General features: G+C 41.0%; 1 protein-coding gene across 1 annotated transcript in view; it reads left to right on the top strand.

The window, feature by feature from the left end:
• The window catches only part of DYX1C1 (dyslexia susceptibility 1 candidate 1), a 78,502-nt gene that overhangs the window by 48,590 nt on the left and 28,092 nt on the right, over nt 1-1,820 (top strand). The window contains exon 6 of the mRNA XM_011940572.1: nt 417-526. Within this exon, the coding sequence (XP_011795962.1) occupies nt 417-526 (110 nt within the window). The remainder of the gene's footprint in view (nt 1-416; nt 527-1,820) is intronic.

A 1,820-nucleotide genomic window follows, 5' to 3' on the forward strand; every position in this document is an offset into this window, starting at 1 on the left:
AGAGTCATTTCTCATAGTTCTGGAGGCTGGGAAATCTAAGATCAGGGTGTCAGCATGTTTCTTGGTAGGAGCCCTCATCATAACTTGTAGACAACCACTTTCTCACTGTGTCCACATAGTGGGTGGAGGAGCTCTGATCTCTTTCTTTTCTTATAAGGATACTAAACTCATTCTGGAGGCTCTCCTCTCATGACCTAAACCTAATTACCTCTCAGAGGCCCCACTTCCAAATACTGATTCACATTGATGGTTAAGGCTTCAGTATATCAATTTGGAGGAGAGGTGGGGAAGACACAAACATTCAGTGCATAACAAATAATATTTCCATCCACTGGAGGAAGATGGAAAATCTAAAAGGAAATGTTAATTAAAAAAAAGACCTTTTTATTCGTCATAGGACTTCTTTCTCATTCTAGTGGCTACACAAACAAGCTGAGGCACGAAGAGCAATGAATACTGACATTCCTGAACTTTGCGATTTAAAAGAAGAAGAAAAGAACCCCGAATGGTTGAAGGATAAAGGAAAGTAAGTTGTTTGAACTCTGATCATGAGCTTTATCATGTATGAAGACATTAGTAGTTATCAGAGGATGAGTATGGTGGCTCGTGCCTGTAATCCCAGCCCTTTGGGAGGCCGAGGTGGGATGATCACTTGAAGCCAGAAGTTCGAGACCAGCCTGGGCAACAAAGCGAGATTTTGTCTCTACAAAAAAACAAACAAAATAAAACATTAGCCTGGCATGGTGGTGAGCACCTGTAGTCCCAGCTACTCGGAAGGCTGAGGTGGGAGGATCCCTCAAGCCCAGGAGTTCATGGCAGTAGTGAGCTATGATTGTGCTAGTGCACTCCAGCCTGGGCAACAGAGTGAGACCCTGTCTTTGAACAAAAAAAGTAGTTATCACATTCTCTAGATATTTTGTCTGTTTGTGTGTTGTTGGGGAAAGATAATCCAAATAAGCAAATAAGGTAGACAGGGCCTCCATATTTAAAAAGTCAGATAACAAGGCAATGAGGCTCTAATTTTATTTTTTTATTTAAATGTCATAAAAATGAAAAAAAATTACATCTTTTGGAATGCTTATTAAAATTCCTTTTAAAATCCCTTTTACATTTGACATAAGTCCTTCCTGATGTCCCCCATAAAAACAGGTTTTTGCAAAGCTAGAGCTGTTTTGATTATTCTTATCCATTTATTTTATTTATTTTATTTTTTTTTGAGATAGAGTCTCATTCTGTCACCCAAGCTGGAGTGTAGTGGTGCAATCTCAGCTCACTGCAACCTCTACCCCTCATATTCAAGCAGTTTTTCTGCCTCAGACTCCCAAGTAGCTGGGATCACAGGCATCCACCACCACACCCAGCTAATATTTTTTGTATTTTTAGTAGAGACGGGGTTTCACCATGTTGGTCAAGCTGGTCTTGAACTCCAGACCTCTAGTGATTCGTCCACCTTGATCTCCCAAAGTGCTGGGATTACAGGCATGAGCCCCGGTGTGGGACCTATTCAAATCCATTTATAAAAGAGTACCATCTTACTGCCTTTCAGGTCAGTGGTGTAAACACAAAAAAGATTACCATATTATCCCAGAAATTATCTTATATCTGGGCAGTCATTTTACTCATTTGTATATGGATTTTTTTTTTTTCTTTTTTTGAGACCAAGTCTCGCTCTTGTCCCCCAGGCTGGAGTGTGATGGCGCAATCTTGGCTCCATGCAACCTCCACCTTCCAGGTTCAAGCAATTCTCCTGCCTCAGCCTCCCGAGTAGCTGGGATTACAGGCACCTGCCACCACGCCCAACTAATTTTTGTATTTTTTTT

This window comes from Colobus angolensis, unplaced genomic scaffold, assembly GCF_000951035.1.
Source record: "Colobus angolensis palliatus isolate OR3802 unplaced genomic scaffold, Cang.pa_1.0 Scaffold19, whole genome shotgun sequence".
NCBI classification, from domain to species: Eukaryota; Metazoa; Chordata; class Mammalia; order Primates; family Cercopithecidae; genus Colobus; species Colobus angolensis.